Below are 16,450 nucleotides of genomic sequence, written 5' to 3' on the forward strand. Positions count from 1 at the left end.
TGTCACTTGTTTGTTCGCTCTCCAAGATATAGGCGATTGTCCCAATGAAACAAAATAGCCACTTATTGATCTTCTTGTCAATGGGCAACTCGCATAATCCGAGTCACAATATCCTCTAATTTGCAAGTCTGATTCCCTCTTCAATGTGAGCCCTTTGCACGGATTGCGCTTTATGTATCTCACGACTCTCAATGCTGCTTCCCAATGCTCTTTCCTCGCTTCATTAACAAACTGCGAAAGGATATGCACTGTATAAACAAGGTCTGGCCTCGTAATGGTTAAGTATACTAACCTTCCAACTAGACGACGATATTTCATTATGTCTTTTAGCACATATCCCTTCGCTAAAGACAGGTTATGCCTTGCTTGAATTGGAGTATACACGGTTCTTGCTCCTTCCATTCCCGTCTCCTCTATGATACTCATTGCATACTTTCGCTGATTCAAGAACAGTCCATTCTTGCCGTGATCTACCTCTATACCTAGGAATTATTTCAGCCTTCCCAAGTCCTTAATCCCGAAACTCTTATCCATGAATCTTTTGAACTTTGCACATGCTTCTTTATCATTGCTTACAACGATCATGTCATCCACATAGACAAGTACTCCAATAAAACAATCATCTCGATTAAAGGTAAACAAAGAGTAATCTGCCACCGACTGTATAAAGCCGTAACTCATCATTGAGACAGCCAACTTCGCAAACCAGTTACGCGAAGCTTGTCTCAACCCGTAAATTGATTTAAGCAATTTGCATACCTTACTTTCCCCTCCTTTTTCGAAACCTTGAGGGATCCTCATGTATACTTCTTCTTCAAGGTCTCCGTGTAGAAAAGCGTTGTTCACATCCAATTGCTCAATAAACCAACCTTTCGACACAGCTACAGCTAGCATACATCGTACACTTGCCATTTTCGCCACAGGTGCATATGTTTCATGGAAATCGATTCCTTCTACTTGAGTAAATCTTTGTGCCACTAATCGAGCTTTGTATCATTCCACTGTGCCATCTGCTTGGTACTTAATTTTGTACACCCATTTGCAACCTATTGGCTGCTTTCCCTTTGGCAATGTGGCGATCTTCCATGTCTCATTCTTCTCTAATTCCTCGATTTCTCTACTCATTGCTTCCCTCCATTTCCTGTCCTTTGCTGCTTCATGGTAATGACTCGGCTCTTGCTCATTATCAATAGCAGCTAAGAAAGCTTTGTGATTATTTGAAAAACAATTAGTCACAACATAATCGTTTAAAGGATAGCGAGTACCTGACCTTGAGGAATTTGATTGTGCGAGGTGAGCATTTGAGTCTGGGGTAATTACTCTTGTTGATTTGCAATAGTAATCCTTCTTCCATGTGGGTTCGAATCTTTCTCTTGCACCTCTACCCATGGTCTCCTGCTCAGGTTGTGCACCCGTCATCTGTCGTTCCTGCTCGACATTTCTCACATTCTCTTCATGCTCGACATTCCCCGAGTCTGGTTGATTAATGTTCTGCTCATCATCTTCACGCGTGTGATCATTCCCTTGCTCATTTCCTTGATCATTCCCCTGCTCATTTCCTTCACTCTCATCGCCTGTTTCATCACTCCCTCTTACAACGTGATCGAATTGTTCGTCACTGTTTTTACTTAACAGGTTGATGATTATTATTATTGTGAATGATGTCCAGAGATGATGGAGATTCATTTGTAGAAATGGAGAATGGATAAACATTTTCATAAAAAGTGACATCACGCGAAACCAAGACTCGATTGTCCCGTAAATCATAAACTTTCCATCCTTTCTTGCTATGTGGGTACCCAATAAAAATACACCGTTTCCCCCGTTCCCCAAACTTGTCTTTGGTGCGCTCTTTATTATGGACATAACACAAACAACCCAATACTTTTAAATGATCGAGTTTAGGCTGTTTTCGATAAAGAAGCTCGAATGGGGTTTTTCCATCAAGCAAAGGGGTGGGTGTCCTATTTATTAGGTACGCTGCAGTCATGATACATTCCCCCCAAAACCGCAAAGGTAAGCCCCCCCTGAAAACGCAGTGCCCTCGCCTTCTCAAGTATGTGGCGATGCTTTCTCTCGACTCTACCATTTTGTTGGGGTGTATCGACATTACTAGTGCGAAATAATATCCCGTTTTCATCATAATAATCTCGCATATGTCCAGACAACAACTCCGTCCCATTGTCACTTTGTATAATTTTGACACTTTTTTCAAATTGATTCTTTACCATTTGACATAAAGTTTTCATGTAATCCCCGGCCTCACTTTTTTCTTTCATTAAATAAATCCATACGCCTCGACTATGGTCATCGACTATGGTGAGGAAATAATGGGCACGGGTTAAACTCGCTACTTTATATGGTCCCCAAATATCACAGTGTATAAGGCCAAACAAAACATCGCATCTACTATTATTAGACTTAAATAGGGTTCGGGATTGTTTTGCCCGACAACAAGAATCATAAGCATCGTCTGAATTCCAAAAATAATTTCGTCCAACTAAAGAAGAAAAACGAGAAAAAATTTTCTTTGAAGGATGTCCTACCCTTCGATGCCATAAACGACTTTCTTTATCAACCGTTATGTGACCCGCTGCTTCATTCTTGCTCGGTTGATAGTAATATACCCCTCTTCAATGCTCACCCCGTCCAATCATCGTCTTCGTAGTCCGGTCCTGTATTTCACAATAATCCGGATAAAATTTTATTAGACAATTGTTTTCATAAATCAACTGTTGGACAGAAATAAGATCACAAGTAAGAGAAGGCACAAATAACACGTCTTTCAGTATGAAATTCTCGCTCAATCGCACTTCGCCATGAACCGTGGCTTTAACCTGCCTGCCGTCAGGCAAACTGACCGTGGCTTCATCCGTTTCCCAAGTATTTGGCAGGTATTCTCTCTTTCCCGTCATATGGTGAGATGCTCCGCTATCAATTAACCATTCGCAATTTACAATTAATTTCATACCTTGGAGTTTTTCACTTCCTTCGGGACTACTTTTCAACAGAATCTTCAACCTGTCTATCTCTTCAGCAGTGAACGGAATGTTCGACTTCAGCTGCTCCTCACCTTTTCCAGTTCCCGTCACTGCATATGCTTGGTGATACCACGGCCTCGTCCTCTTCCACGGCTCCCACTTCCACGGCTGCCTCCATTTCCTCTCCTTCCTCTGCCTCGTTCTCGCGCCTTCACCTCCTCGTACCCATGCTTATCATAACAATCCTCTTCCTTATGATAATATTTTCCGCAATAGGTGCATCGTGGTGGTGGTGGTCTCTCTGAATTCTCTTCATCATTTCTCGAGTAATTTCCTTGACCCTTTTTGCCATTCACTTTAACTACCATGGCCGCATCATTATATTCTTCTTTTATCTTTGTGAGCGAAGCATGTCGCTCTTCTCTGAGTATTAGGGCATAAACACGATTCAATAGAGCTATCGGATCTTCCATCAACAAATTTGTTCGAACTTGTCCATATAGCTTCGAGTCCAGTCTCATTAGAAACTGGTGTACTTTCTCTTCCTCTTTCTCCTTTGCTATGGACACTGCTGCGCCGCAATTACAGTCTTTTATCTTACTGTATTTTGCTAGCTCGTCCCAAATCGTCTTAAGCCTTGTGTAATACTCCACAACCGTTTCCTTGCCTTGTTTACATTCATTCAACTCACTCTTAAGTTGATGAACCCTAGGGGCGTTTCCTGCCGAATACCTTACCCGTAACTCCTCCCAAATATCTTCGATTGGTTGGGTAAACGTGATACTCGGGTGTAGCTTCTGGTCTATTACATTCCGAAGCCATGCTCGCAACATCGTATTGCACTGTCGCCACGCCACTAGTTCAAGGCTATCTTCTTCTCCATCGCTTGCTGGCTTCTTGATTCGTCCTTTAATAAAAGCCAATTTGTTCTTTGCATCCAATCCGTTTTCACAGCATCGGCCCACATATCATAGTTTATGCCATCGAAAATTATTTGTGTGACATTCAAACTAGGGCTGTCGGATGGATGAAGATACAACGGGGATGTCATGGGAATTGTCTTTGGACCGCTCCCTCTTCCCTTTGATTTCACGTCATCTCCGGTCATGATGTAGAATTTCGAATTTAATACCTTAGTTTTGAAAGAATTTGATTTGATTTGATTGATTTTTTTTTGTGTGTTTATGAGAAACTGTGGATCTTTTCGGCTCGAGATACCATGTGAAACTTAGAACTCGAGATGATGAATGTAATTCTCATTGATCAAAAGCATAGATGTTACACGCATATATAGTATGTACAAACGATCTACCCTAATATTAACTTCCTAATATTACTCCTATAATATCTTACCAAATCTCAACTATCCTTAACCAACTAGATTACATATTCTACATAATATACACATGATAATATGGAAGATATTGATGCATATACTTATCCTTATTCTGAACAAGTACCGATCATTTCCATTACTTTTTGGTCCATTTTCCCGTAGAAAAAATATTCTACTATATATTACACTTTTATTTATTAACCTTTTCATTCTCAAGTAAATTTACAACCATCCGATTAGGTCCAGAGTTAATCCGGACCACTGTTTAGGTTGTTAAAAGTTTGGTCTATTGTTTCCTTTGCTTTTGATTGGTTTTCATGTTCTTGATTTGTTTACATAGAAAATTTCATTGTGTGATTTTTGTTAAGTATTCTATTTTGTTAATTCTGGAGTGAGTGTTATGATTAAAAAGTCATGTAAAATTGCAAATATGGGGAATCGTTTTTACATGTAATGTATGAATATTTCGTAGCTTTTGAAGGTCTTTAAGAAAAAAGACTTTGTTACTTGGCGGTTCATTTGGACTTTGTTTTTGTCATATACTCATGTATATTTGGTTGAAATGGAAAACATAGTAATAACTATGCATAAGCTATATAAAATTTGTTTCATTGTTTGTTTAGTTTGATTTTATTCATTCTCATGTCATGTACAAACCTTGTCTATGGATTGATTCTTTCTTCTCGGTTTAGGAATAGGAATTAACTAGTATTGGTGACCGGTTCTGCCCAGGCTATCTCTATTTAGCGTTAAAATTTATTTTCAATTAAATAAAATTACATTAAAGTTGCATAACTCATGAGTTTATCATTACTATATTTTTTTATGACATATCTTAAAATTAAGATGAAATAAATTATGAGACCAATTCGCTACTCCCGCTATTAATATTTTACTTAATTAGATTGGTTAGGTAATTGTTCATATATACTTTGTATTGTTGTTAGTATTGTTACTTTTATTACATTTGTTATTACTACTGTTACTTTTACTACTCCACCCGTAATTATTGTTACTTTCACAAGTGCCGTATTAATATTTATAATTTCACTTCTCCCGTTGTTACTTCTATTACTTTCACAACTCCCGCTCGCTGCTAATATTGTTACTTTGACTATTCAAATGAGTGATTACTATCATATTACTATATCCAATGTTATTACAATTATTTTCAGTACTCACAGAATTACTTTTACTATTTAGGGATGCAATTTAAGAGACTTATATATTTATATAAATATATTACATATATGCATAAAATCAAATAAAATTATTTTTAAATATTATATTTTTTGGAAATTTAACTTGATTTATTTACCTTTTTATAATTTCTTAAATATAACATATTTATATTATATTTTTGTATGTTAAATAATTAAAACCTTTACACGAATTAATATCATAAGTGGGGCATGTTTATTTTAAGGAAAAAATCACCATATTATGGTGTTCTCTAAATTTATACTTTAATCAAAACTATATAATATTTACATTAAAGCCCCTTGACCAGGTTCATCACACATTGGCTATGATTAAAAACTATATAGTATAATTAATTTGCATAGATTTATTTAAGTATATTGAAATTCGTTGGTTTTAGAATATATATATATATATATATATATATATATATATATATATATATATATATATATATATATATATATATATATATAGGGTTGAGATCCTATGAGAACTCTCGTCCCATGAGAACCGTGAGAACCTCAGGTTCAGAACCTTCATATCTCAAGTTCAGAACATTTATACCAAAGGTTCAGAACCTTGTACAAAAGATATATGGGTAATGCATGAGATGAAAGATAACTAACATACTCCGCACATCGTTCGTCAACAAATTCAAAGCACAAGTAAATCATAATCAATATATGTATAAATCTTTATGTTGGTTGAAACAAATTGCAATTTGATAGTTTTTTAGTGAAAAAATCATTTCAGGAGTAAAATATGTCGTAGACATCGCTCGAATTTGGTAGTTAACTTAACCAATATAAAAAGTTGGAAATAAAAGATAGGGCTGCCGGAAAATGACGGACCAATCTTGTTAGAGGTCAAACTAAGCGTGTTAATAAGTGTATAATGATTCTTTCTATGGTTGCAATATCTTAATGTGGTCGAAACATGCTGCAGCAATTTGGTTTAATTGTTAAGGAATTTATGGACTTGTGGACTTGTCCACTCAAACACATCTGCAAACTTTTTGAGGTAGTTAACTTAATAGCTTTAGTTTTAGTTAACAACTTTTTGAAGTATATAATTAGCCAATTGATGCAAAATTCGCATCTTTAGATCATGATTATGAGGCCTCCAACATGCGCCAACACAATGACAATAATAGTTTGTGTTAGGTAGACTAATTAGGTTTCCATCAAAATCTGCTATCCGGACAAGTAGAAGGCCAAATTAAAGCTCCCAATTTGTATTAGATTATCCTAACTTGCAACAGGTGCCATTATGATCGTAATTAAAATCTATGAACCTTTGGTACAAAGGTTCTGAAACTTTGGCATAAAGACTTTGAACCTTTCATACAAGAGTTCTGAACATGAGGTTTTCACGGTTCTTATGGGAGTAGGGTTCTCATAGGATCCTCAATCTATATATATATATATATATATATATATATATATATAGTATTGATACTTTTATGCAAAATTATATATGTTCGAGTTATGTTATGTTATTGATATTAACAAGTTTGATTATATAATTTTATTGATATGGACTTGACAAATGTGGGGCTTATTTTCGGTCAATAAGTTTGTATGGTCTTTGATTTTAGTGGTTAGAGAATCAATTTGGGCGCAAATATTCATGTTTGTGAACTTGTTTTTTTTTTTGGCTTTATGAGAATTATATCATGGATTATTTACGCTTATGTAAATAGATCATTTATTTTCAAGAGTTATTGACCATATTTATTATTCTCCATGATATTATGGTGAGAGTACTTTTACTTATGAACTTGTTTTGTTTTCGTATGTGCCTTAAATAAAAGCTAAGTTTGTTGATATATTTGTTTACTACAATACTACTTCATATGATGTTTGGTTAATGTCGAAAGTCATTGGGTATTATACTTGACTAGCTATGAGATGATAATGGTAGTACACTATACATGTACCATACTGATATGACTCCTATTTTCGCATATTTAGTCCCTTACATAGCCCAGTTCCTATGCTTTCTAGTGTGTATTAAGGTCGTTTCTTGTCTTTAGCTTCCTTTTATGCATATTCTATGAGGTTTGGTGCCCTCTGTAGGAGAGGAACACTAACCTTGCCTAAACGGAGTGAAGCGGAGCTGAATTGATAACATCCAACGACCAAGCATCGAAGAGGAGACTAACATTAAAGGACTAAGTTAACAAAACAAGGAATTGGGCCATGTATATATATATATATGTATATATATATATATGTATATATATATATATGTATATATATATATATATGTATATATATATATATATATATATATATATATATATATGTATATATATATATATATGTATATATATATATATATGTATATATATATGTATATATATATATATATATATATATAGAATTAGGATAACATCACACGTTATATTAAATAATATCACAGCTTACAGTATCACATGTTATACTAAACAATATCACAGCAGGAAAAAAAAAATTTTTGATAAAAAAATCGTGATATTGTTTTGTAATACAATATCACACGTTATGCTAAACAATATCACAGCTTTCACGAAAAAAAATTGTTAAAAAAAATTTCGGAAAAAAAGTTTTGAAAAAAAAAATTTCGTGATATTGTTTTGTAATACAATATCACAAGTTATGCTAAACAATATCACACGTTATACTACACAATATCACTGCTTACACGAAAAAAAAAATTGTTAAAAAATTTTTCAAAAACAAATTTTTCGGGAAAAAAAACTCGAAAAAAAAAATTTGAAAAAAAAAATTTCGTGATATTGTTTTTTATAGTGCGTGATATTGTTTTATGGACTCATGGACTCAAATATTTAGGTGGACTCACCGGATCCCACCTCTCTCTCTCTCTCTCTCTCTCTCTCTATATATATATATATATATATATATATATATATATATATATATATATATATATATATATATATATATATATATATATTGGATTTGGTGATTTTGGTTCTTATGGTGAGTTGTGAGTTGGGGGAATCTCAGCCATTAGATTAAATTAGTGATGAGTGGCCAAGATTAATCTTAGTTGTCATATAAAAGCATTGTTATTTACTTATTTTCTCTTTTTTCTAGTGTTACTCTTTTTTTTTACTTTAATTTTTTTTATCTCCTTTTTTACCTCGTGTTATTATGTTTTTTTTTTACAACTTTGATTTTTTTTTCTCTTATGTTTTTCTCTTACCTTTTTTTCTTTTTCTTTTTGTACCAGATTTTTTTTACTTGGAATTTTTTTTACTCTTATTTTTTTACCTCGTGTTATTATGCTGTTATTTTGCTTGTTTTTTTTAAGACTTTGATTTTTTTCTCTTTTTTTTTTTTCACCACATGTTACTGTGCTGTTATTGTTATTCCGCTGTTATTGTGATGTTATTCTGCTGTTACTTTGATTTTTTTTACGACTTTGATTTTTTTTCTTCTTTTTTTTTACCACGTGTTATTGTGCTGTTATTCTACTGTTATTCTGCTGTTATTGTAATGTTATTTCGGTGTCACTTTGATTTTTTTACTACTTTGATTTTTTTTACTACTTTGATTTTTTTACTCTTTTTTACCGCGTGTTATTGTGCTGTTATTCTGGTGTTATTGTGATGTTATTCCGGTGCCACTTTGATTTTTTGTACGACTTTGTTTTTTTTTCTTTTTTTAGCACGTGTTATTCTACTGTTATTGTGATGTTATTCCGGTGTCACTTTGATTTTGTTACTAATTTGATTTTTTACTCTTTTTTTACTACATGTTATTGTGCTGTTATTCTGGTGTTATTGTGATTTATTCTACAACAACTAAACTCGTCTAAATATAAGCCCACAACAACCTTTAATAAACCACTACACTAGCATACCCTAAAAACAATACTGTAGGAGAGGAAGATGAAGAGAAATTCAACCACCTCTCTGTCAACTCTCACAAATGAGACAAAACAATATAATACCGCAAAATGGAACGTAGCGATGTTCCACTCTACAAAGCACTTCTCCTAAATCACTCCACTAGCGTGAAATCATTCACAGACTTGTCAGCCAACTAGAGTAAACAACGACGACCTAGACTCGTCAATAATGGAACCTCTCATTGTGTTCGTCAGTACCATCGGTGGAACAATCAATAAATTAGCTTCCATGCGTACTCCTCCCATCTGCAAGTGGATTAATTGTGGAAATTAGAATTTGAGTTTATGAAAGAGATGCTCTTAATCAGCATTCAACAACCAAAAAATAAATATTAGCTAATTTCAGCGACCTGTTTTTAACTCGAAATTTCAAGAAAGAGAAAAAACATCTATAGATTGCTCTTGCAGTTACATTGTGTGCATACTTATGAGTTACATTGTGTACAAAGCAAACCAGCATCCTTGGTTGGGAGCATCGACAAAATCCGAGTCAATAACTCATCAGATAAGCAGGTTAATCTATCTGCAGAACACGGCCGCAGCGAATTGCTAGATGTACAACACCTTTTCAGTTCCCAATCCAAATTCGCCATCGTCATTCCTGATAAAAAAAAATTGAACATCCAATCTAATTCATTGATTCATACTGCGGTTTGCAATCTGAAATTAAATTTCAACAGCGATTTACAGGAGATAACATGAATCTCTCAATAAAAAAACCCTAGCTGATAATGAAAGATGATAACTTTACGACCGAAAAACAACTGCAATTTACAAAAATCTCTCTAAAAAAAACAAGCAACTTTGATCAGATTCAGCAAGTGATTGAGACGGAGGGAACAAGAATCAATTGCTAAAAAATAAATTAGATTAAAAAGAAGAAGAAAAAATTGATAATGAGAATCAACCAAGTTGTCATTGATAATAATAAACAAGCAAAAAGACGAACAATCATGGAAAACAATCAAGTGAAGAAAAGAATGACTTACAAAGCAATAACAACTGTACAGTGAACTTAATTGCGGAAGATGAAGAATTGAAGATGATGATGAATGTTTTTTTTTTTGGTTGAGTAATTGAAGATAACGATGATGAGGACGATGAAGTACAAAGCAAACCAACAATGCTGCAGTTGTCGCCTTTACACCGTCTGTTTTTGTTAATATTAGATTCAATCTCAGCCATCTATTTCTTTTTATCTAATGGCTGAGATTTGTGAGCACACAAACTCACAACTCACCGTAAGAACCAAACTCACGAGATCCCGCCTCTATATATATATATATATATATATATATATATATATATATATATATAGTATTAGGATCATGTAAGTCCTCCTCTTACATGTGAGTCCATAAGTCTTCCTTAGAGCCTTTGGATGAGGAAGATGGAGGGTTGAGATTGGAAGCAAAAAGGAGGGGATTAATGCATAATTAAACACTCTTCCTCTTTACTTTACTAATCAATATTAATTAAAAATTAATCCACTATATAAAATTTATTTTTCCACCCACATCTCTCACATCTCACACAATTATCATCCTCTCATCTCTCTAAAACCCAAATAAATCAAAACCAAAAAAAAAAAAATCACCACCCACCACTACCTTAAAACCCGACTACCCCACGCCACCAGATCTGACCCCCCACCGGCCACCACCACCCGGCCTCCCCCATACCCACCTGTCTCCACCCGACAACAACCCCACCACCCACCATCTTCATCTTCCCCTCCTCTCTGCTCTTCACTGCCACCACCCGACACTCCCACACCCGCCTGCCACCACCCGACAACAAACCTACACACACCATCATCCCCCACCGACACCACATACTCACAAACCCAACGACCCACCACCACCACCACCCACCCACCAGATCCACCACCGAGCCCGACTCCCTCCGCGATAACAACAAAACCACACACCAACGAGCCCACCCACCACCACGCCTACACTCACGACGACCCACCACCGTCAGATCTGCATTTTTTTCTTTTTAAATCCTTTTCAGATCTCGGTTTTGGTGGTGGTTGTTTTAGGGCGATGGCGGTGGTTGTTGGGTGGTTGTACGGTAAGATGGTTGTGGTTGTCATAGGGTGATGGTGGTGGTTGTTGGCATTTTAAGGCAGTCGGTTTTTTTTAGATCTCTTTGTTTGTTTTTTTTTTTTTAAGATCTACTTTTTTTTTAAAGTTTTGATGGGGATGTTAAATGTCGATAATGGTGTTTTTGTTTTGTTTTTTTTTTAATTATTTTTTTTCCTTTTTTTTTTTCTGTGTTTTGTTTTTATTTTCAAATATCGTCTTGTTTTTTTTTAAATCCCGTCTTGTTTAGATTCATTATGTTATCGATTTTTTTGAGATCTCGTTTTTATGTATAGTATTATTTTTTTTCAGATTTTCTTTACAAATTTCGTTTTTTTTTAAAAGGTACTTTTATTTTAATGTTAGATCTATAAATATTGGTGGTGTCCGGGTGTTGTGTTTTTTTTTTCATTATTTTTTTAATTTTATATTTAACTTAAACCTAATGATCTAAAGTTATACTTTTCTTCCTTAAAATTACACTTTTTTCTATTAAAATTACATTTTTCTCTATTATTAAAGTTACATTTTTCTCCATTAAAATTACACTTTTATCTATTACAATTACACTTTTTCTATTAAAATTACACTTTTTTCTGTTAGTTATATTTTTCTCTATTATTAAAGTTACACTTTTCTCTATTAAAATTACACTTTTTTCTATTAAAATTATACTTTTTTCTGCTAAAATTACACTTTTTTCTGTTAAAATTACACATTTTTCTCCATTAAAATTACACTTTTATCTAATAAAATCACACTTTTTTCTATTAAAATCACAATTTTTTTTCTATTAAAATTTCAATTTTTTCTGTTAAAGTTACTTTTGTCTCTATTATTAAAGTTACACTTTCTCTATTAAAGTTACACTTTTTTCTATTAAAATTACACTTTTTTCTGTTAAAATTATATTTTTTTCTGCTAGAATAACTCTTTTTTCTGCTAAAATTACACTTTTTCAGCTAGAATTACACTTACTTCTATTGGACTAATGTTACACTCTCAATGGACTTGGTCATATTCACATTGGACTAATGTTACACTTTTCACTCTCAATGGACTAAAATTACATTCTCAGTGGACTGAAATTATACTTTCCTGGACTAAAATTAAACTTTCCTGAACTAAAATTACATTCACCTGGACTAAAATAACAATCTAATTGGACTGAAAGTACACTTATCTGGACTAAAATAACACTTTTTGTCGTTAAAATAACACTCGTATAATGATAAAATTACAATAACTTGTGATAAAATTACAAAAATTCAAAATATTATTCGTCAAAATCACTCGAAAAAGACTGAAGTTGAACTTGTAAAACGCAAAATTCTTGTAAACATTCCTCAAAATTACACTTTTTGCTATTAGAATTACACTCGTAAAATCCTAAAATGTCGAGAACTTGTCTCGAAAAAAAAATGAAAAAAATCGAAACAGGAAAAATGTTAACAAAATTTTCATAAACTTTGAAGTATAAGACAAAAGGCGGTGTTAATTGTGTATGATAATGAATTAGTGAATGTATTACTAAAACTAGAGAGAGAAGTAAATTAATTAGTGTTAAGTGTGTTTCTTGCTTTCAATCTCAACCTTCCACCATGCATGATCCAAGGGTTGTGGAAAGGACTCATGGACTCAAAGCCATATGAAGGACTTATAAGAACTTTACTCTATATATATATATATATATATATATATATATATATATATATATATATATATATATATATATATATATATATATATATATATATATATATATATATATGGTTGAGATCCTATGAGAACTCTCTTCCCATGAGAACCGTGAGAACCTCAAGTTCAGAACCTTCATATCTCAAGTTCAGAACATTTATACCAAAGGTTCAGAACCCTTGTACAAAAGGTATAGGGGTAATGCATGAGATGAAAGATAACTAACATACTCCACACATCATTCGTCAACAAATTCAAAGCACAAGTAAATCATAATCTATATATATATATATAAATCTTTATGTTGGTTGAAACAAATTGCAATTTGATAGTTTTTTAGTGAAAAAATCATTTCAGGAGTAAAATATGACGTAGACATCGCTCGAATTTGGTAGTTAACTTAACCAATATAAAAAGTTGGAAATAAAAGATAGAGCTGCGGGAAAATTACGGACCAATCTTGTTAGAGCTCAAACTAAGCGTGTTAATAAGTGTATAATGATTCTTTCTATGGTTGCAATATCTTAATGTGGTCGAAACATGCTGCTGCAATTTGGTTTAATTGTTAAGGAATTTATGGACTTGTGGACTTGTCCACTCAAACACATCTGCAAACTTTTTGAGGTAGTTAACTAATAGCTTTAGTTTTAATTAACAACTTTTTGAAGTATATAATTAGCCAATGGATGCAAAATTCGCATCTTTAGATCATGATTATGAGGCCTCCAACATGCGCCAACACAATGACAATAATAGTTTGTGTTAGGTAGACTAATTAGGTTTCCGTCAAAAATCTGCTATCCGAACAAGTAGAAGGCCAAATTAAAGCTCCCAATTTGTATTAGATTATCCTAACTTTCAACAGGTGCCCTTATGATCGTAATTAAAACCTATGAACCTTTGGTATAATGGTTCTAAAACTTTGGTATAAAGACTTTGAACCTTTCATACATGAGTTCTGAACATGAGGTTCTCACGGTTCTCATGGGAGTAGGGTTCTCATAGGATCCTCAATCTATATATATATATATATATAGTATTGATACTTTTATGCAAAATTATATATGTTCGAGTTATGTTATCTTATTGATATTAACAAGTTTGATTATATAATTTTATTGATATGGACTTGACAAATGTGGGGCTTATTTTCGGTGAATAAGTTTGTATGGTCTTTGATTTTAGTGGTTAGAGAATCAATTTGGGCGCAAATATTCATGTTTGTGAACTTGTTTTTTTTTGGCTTTATGAGAATTATATCATGGATTAATTTACGTTTATGTAAATAGATCATTTATTTTCAAGAGTTATTGACCATATTTATATTTCTCCATGATATTATTGTGAGAGTACTTTTACTTATGAACTTGTTTTGTTTTCGTATGTGCCTTAAATAAAAGCTAAGTTTGTTGATATATTTGTTTACTACAATACTACTTCATATGATGTTTGGTTAATGTCGAAAGTCATTGGGTATTATACTTGACTAGCTATGAGATGATAATGGTAGTACACTATACATGTACCATACTGATATGACTCCTATTTTCGCATATTTAGTCCCTTACATAGCCCAGTTCCTATGCTTTCTAGTGTGTATTAAGGTCGTTTCTTGTCTTTAGCTTCCTTTTATACATATTCTATGAGGTTTGGTGCCCTCTGTAGGAGAGGAACACTAACCTTGCCTAAACGGAGTGAAGCGGAGCTGAATTGATAACATCCAACGACCAAGCATCAAAGAGGAGACTAACATTAAAGGACTAAGTTAACAAAACAAGGAATTGGGCAATGACAAAGGATCCCCACGACCCCTGAAGGACCCCCACAGATTAGGGGGCAGCCAAACAAGGAGAAGAAGAAAAGCAGCTCTGGACGGGCGTCCTAAAACTGGCACGGGCGTCCCCAAGCTCAGGACGGGCATCCTTAAACCAGGATGAGTGTCCCTCAATACAGGATGATTGTCTTCGAAGGGAGTCCGTGCGTCCCCTTTCCAGGACTTGCAAGGTATTGGACTTCAATTAAAGGGCCTAATTGTCATTTAAGCTCTTAGTTAACCTGATCCTTGTACAACTATAGATAACATACATTGAGGATTAAGCCCTTTTAGAGGACATTTAGCCTCTTTGGTTTTGATTAAGACTTCTTAGGAGTAGATTAGAATAAAATTAGTCTTTAATCATTCCACAAATTGCACTTTAATATTTCCTTAATTATTTCTCAAACAATCTTAGATCTAGCTTTGTAATTGAAGAATTCTTGGGTTTGTATTGGGGAATTGACAACTCTCCATCATTAATCAAAGGTTTCTTTCATTATTCTTCCAATTTCCTTTTTTAAATTCAAGTTATTTACATTTGGATCTCTTGGGTATGTATTTGAAGACTAAGTGACAAGTCTCCATATTTATTTAAGGATTATTCTTTACTTATGTTCATCTTTTCTTTCCAAGTTGGTAACCTTCTTAATCCCTCTTTATTTAGTTGTTAATCTCTTGTTTTATTACCTTGCTTAATCATCATGTTTATTTGTGTTGTGATGTTTGGCACCATTGCTAGCATATTAACCATGATGTGTAGTGAGTAGTCTTCTAGCTAGGGTTAGTGGGAGCTTAGGGGAGTAATTATGGAATATTTATATGCTTAATGAGTTCATACGAATGCTTGCTTATTGTAGTTTCAACTTATGCACATGTTATGTTTGATGAAATGCTTGATTGACAACCTAACATGATTCTCTTATCCCTTCAACAAGACTTGTATGATATAAATTAACTCAAGGCTTGTTAGACCATGCATATAGTTGAATAGGGTGAACCATGTCGATGTAGGTGTTGTAAAGTTGTGACCAACTCGGCTCCGAGACCTAAGTCTACCTAGGAATTGTAAGACATAAACTAACTCGATTCCAACAATAATAATTGCTTGCATCTGTGTGAGTCATTTATGTTATGTTACCATGATTCCCCTATGATCCCATGACACCCTAGTGCCTTTAATCATTTGTTTACATCTCCATTTCTATTTACATACCTTGCTCTTCATTTGTTTACATTTCCTTGTCGTAGTTTAGAACACAACCTCAAATCCATATACGCGTGACATTAGCACAACTTAGAATAGATAGACTTACCACCAAAAACACACCGTCCCGTGGATCGACCTCGACTTAACCACTTACTAGTTATTTATTAAGAATATAAATGTGTTTGATTGAGTGAACAACGACTC

General features: G+C 33.7%; 1 protein-coding gene and 1 long non-coding RNA gene across 2 annotated transcripts; both read right to left on the reverse strand.

Annotated features, from left to right (window-relative positions):
- Positions 1-3,088: 3,088 nt before the first annotated feature.
- On the reverse strand, positions 3,089-3,814 carry LOC141618674 (uncharacterized). The gene has a single exon (XM_074435757.1). The coding sequence runs from the start codon at positions 3,812-3,814 to the stop codon at positions 3,089-3,091; it is 726 nt and encodes a 241-aa protein (XP_074291858.1).
- Positions 3,815-9,359: 5,545 nt separating this feature from the next.
- LOC141621632 (uncharacterized) lies at positions 9,360-10,544 on the reverse strand. The gene is made up of 3 exons (XR_012532517.1): positions 10,428-10,544; positions 9,864-10,039; positions 9,360-9,684 (listed from the first exon to the last, which is right to left on the reverse strand). It is a non-coding gene; the product is annotated as an uncharacterized LOC141621632 (long non-coding RNA).
- Between the last annotated feature and the right edge of the window lie 5,906 nt (positions 10,545-16,450).

This window comes from Silene latifolia, chromosome X (assembly GCF_048544455.1).
Source record: "Silene latifolia isolate original U9 population chromosome X, ASM4854445v1, whole genome shotgun sequence".
In the NCBI taxonomy this organism is placed as follows: domain Eukaryota; kingdom Viridiplantae; phylum Streptophyta; class Magnoliopsida; order Caryophyllales; family Caryophyllaceae; genus Silene; species Silene latifolia.

Excerpts from the sequence above, each read along its gene's own strand:
- LOC141618674 (XM_074435757.1), bottom strand. The coding sequence starts at position 3,814 with ATGTTGCGAGCATGGCTTCGGAATGTAATAGACCAGAAGCTACACCCG.